The 2448-nt window shown below is 41.7% G+C and overlaps 1 protein-coding gene across 1 annotated transcript; it reads right to left on the bottom strand.

The window, feature by feature from the left end:
- Positions 1–346: 346 nt before the first annotated feature.
- LOC137646743 (apolipoprotein A-I-like) lies at positions 347–778 on the bottom strand. The gene has a single exon (XM_068379850.1). It carries the CDS (start codon positions 776–778, stop codon positions 347–349), a length of 432 nt encoding a protein of 143 aa, XP_068235951.1.
- Positions 779–2448: the final 1670 nt, after the last annotated feature.

The raw sequence follows: 2448 nt of genomic DNA on the forward strand, positions 1-2448 counted from the left end.
GAAAGTTCATAAGGGCTGGAAGACTGGATGCATAGAAGTTCTTAAGGAGTGGAAGACTGGAAGCATGTAAGTTCTTAATGGTTGGAAGACTGGAAGTTCTTAAGGGTTGGCAGACTGGGAGCATGGAAGTTGTTAAGGGTTGGAAGACTGGAAGTTCTTAAGGGTTGGAAGATTGAAAGTTCTTAAGAGTTGGAAGACTGAAAACATAGAAGTTCCTAAGGGTTAAAAGACTGGAAGTTGTTAAGGGTTGGAAGACTGGAAGCATGGACGTTCTCAAGAGTTGGAAGACTGGAAGCAGTGAAGATTTTGAGGGTTGGAAGACTGGAAGCATAAAAGTTCTTAAGGGTTAGAAGACTGGAAGCATGGAAGTTCTTATGGGGTTTGAAGACTGGAAGTTCTTAAGGGTATGAAGACTGGGAGCATGGGCGTCCTTTAGGGTTGGAAGACTGGAAGCATGGAAGTTCTTAAGGGTTGGAAGACTTGAAGCATGGAAGTTCTCAAGAGTTGGAGGACTGGAAGCATGGAAGTTCTTAAGGGTTTGGAGACAGGCAGCAAAGAAGTTCCTCAAGGTTGGAAGACTGGAAGTTCTTAAGGGTTGGGAGACTGGAAGCATGTTCGTTCTTAAGGGTTGGTAGACAGGAAGCATGGAAGTTCTTAAGGGATGGAAGACTGGAAGTATGTAAGTTCTTAAATGTTGGAAGACTGGAAACATAGATGTTCTTAAAGGTTGGAGGGCTGGAGGCATGAAAGTTCTCAAGGGCTGGAAGACTGAAAGCATGTTAGTTCTCTAGGTTTGGAAGACTGAAGGCATGTTAGTTCTCAAGGGTTGGAAAACTGATAGCCTGTTAGTTCTTAAGGGTTGGAAGACGGAAATCATGTTAGTTCTCAAGGGTTGGAAGACTGAAAGCATGTTAGTTCTCTAGTGTTAGAAGACTATAAGCATGTTAATTCACTAGGGTTGGAAGACTGACAGCATGTTAGTTCTCAAGGTTTGGAAGACTGAAAGCATGTTAGTTCTCTAGGGTTGGAAGACTGAAAGCATGTTAGTTCTCAAGGGTTGGAAGACTGAAAGCATGTTAGTTCCTAAGGGCCTAAAGACTGAAAACACGGAAATTCTTAAGGGTTGGAAGACTGGAAGCATGGAAGTTCTCATAGGTTGGATGACTGGAAGCATGGAAGTTATCAATAGTTGGAAGACTGGACGCATCGAAGTTATCAAGGGTTAGAAGATTGGGAGCATGGAAGTTCTAAAGGTTTGGAAGACCGGAAATGTAGAAGCTGTTAAGGGTTTGAAGACTGAAAGTATGGGAGTTCTTAAGGGTTAAAAAGACTGGAAGAATGGAAGTTCTCAAAAGTTGGAAAACTTTAATCAAAGAAATTCTTAAGAGTTGAAAGACTGGTAAGCATGGAAGTTCTCAAGGGTTGGAAGCCCGGAAGCTTAGAAGTTTTAAGGGGTTTTAAAGACTGGAAGCATGGACGTTCTTAACAGTTGGAAGATTGGAGGCATGGAAGTTCTCAAGGGTTGGAAGACTGAAAGCATGAAAGTTCCCAAGGGTTGGAGGACTAAAGGCATGAAAGTTTTCAAGTGGTGGAAGACTGAAAGCATGAAAGTTCTCAAGGGTTGGAAGATTGCAAGCATGGAAATTCTCAAGTTGTTGGAAGAATGGAAGAAGGAATAAGAACAAAAATCACGTGAGGTGGAAGGCGATAAGCAATAGAAATAAGATCTAAGATTACCATTCCTAGAGGGAGGCAACGATGGAAATGAATTTAAAGTAGTGGTGTGGAAGCTCACAATCAACAGAATAAGCGAGGAAGGATGAGGAGGGATATACTGTTGGAATTGAGGGGAAGGAGGAGGAATTTAGTTCATATGGAAGTAAGAGAGGAAGGATAGGGATGGAAACTCTCCTGCAGTGCACGGCCAATAAGGACGTACACCTTCCAGTAATGGAAGTAAAAGAAGGATAGATACAGACACACTTGAGGAATGTAAACTATGGGACTCGAAAGGCGAAAGTAGGGCTGAAGATGCACAGAAGACTTTATGGGATGAAGTGCCATCGGTTACAGGACTTTCAGTAAACCACAAGGGAAAGGGTTGGAAAGACGGGATAGATGTGGAGCCTCTCAAGAGAATATAAATTAAAGGAAAAGGCTTGAAGTGCCATGGTCAATACGGGAGAGAGAAAAAAGGGATAAAAGCCTTTAAAGGATGTAGCACCAATCAGGATAGAAAACTTGAATTAAATGATAAATGATAGGATCGGGAGGCCAGGAACAAGAGAGAGCGTGGAAATTAACTTATATGGAAACTAAAAACTTTTGATGGATAGAAGCCTAAAGAAAAGGAGAAACAATGGCGATGGAGGGTTTCATATCTGATTAAAGACAAAAAAAGTGAGAGGGAAGTGATACCAATTTTAAAAAGAAATAACAGGCTGAATA

This window comes from Palaemon carinicauda, chromosome 9 (genome assembly GCF_036898095.1).
Source record: "Palaemon carinicauda isolate YSFRI2023 chromosome 9, ASM3689809v2, whole genome shotgun sequence".
Classification (NCBI taxonomy): domain Eukaryota; kingdom Metazoa; phylum Arthropoda; class Malacostraca; order Decapoda; family Palaemonidae; genus Palaemon; species Palaemon carinicauda.

Excerpts from the sequence above, each read along its gene's own strand:
- LOC137646743 (XM_068379850.1), bottom strand. The coding sequence starts at position 778 with ATGCTTTCAGTCTTCCAGCCCTTGAGAACTTTCATGCCTCCAGCCCTC.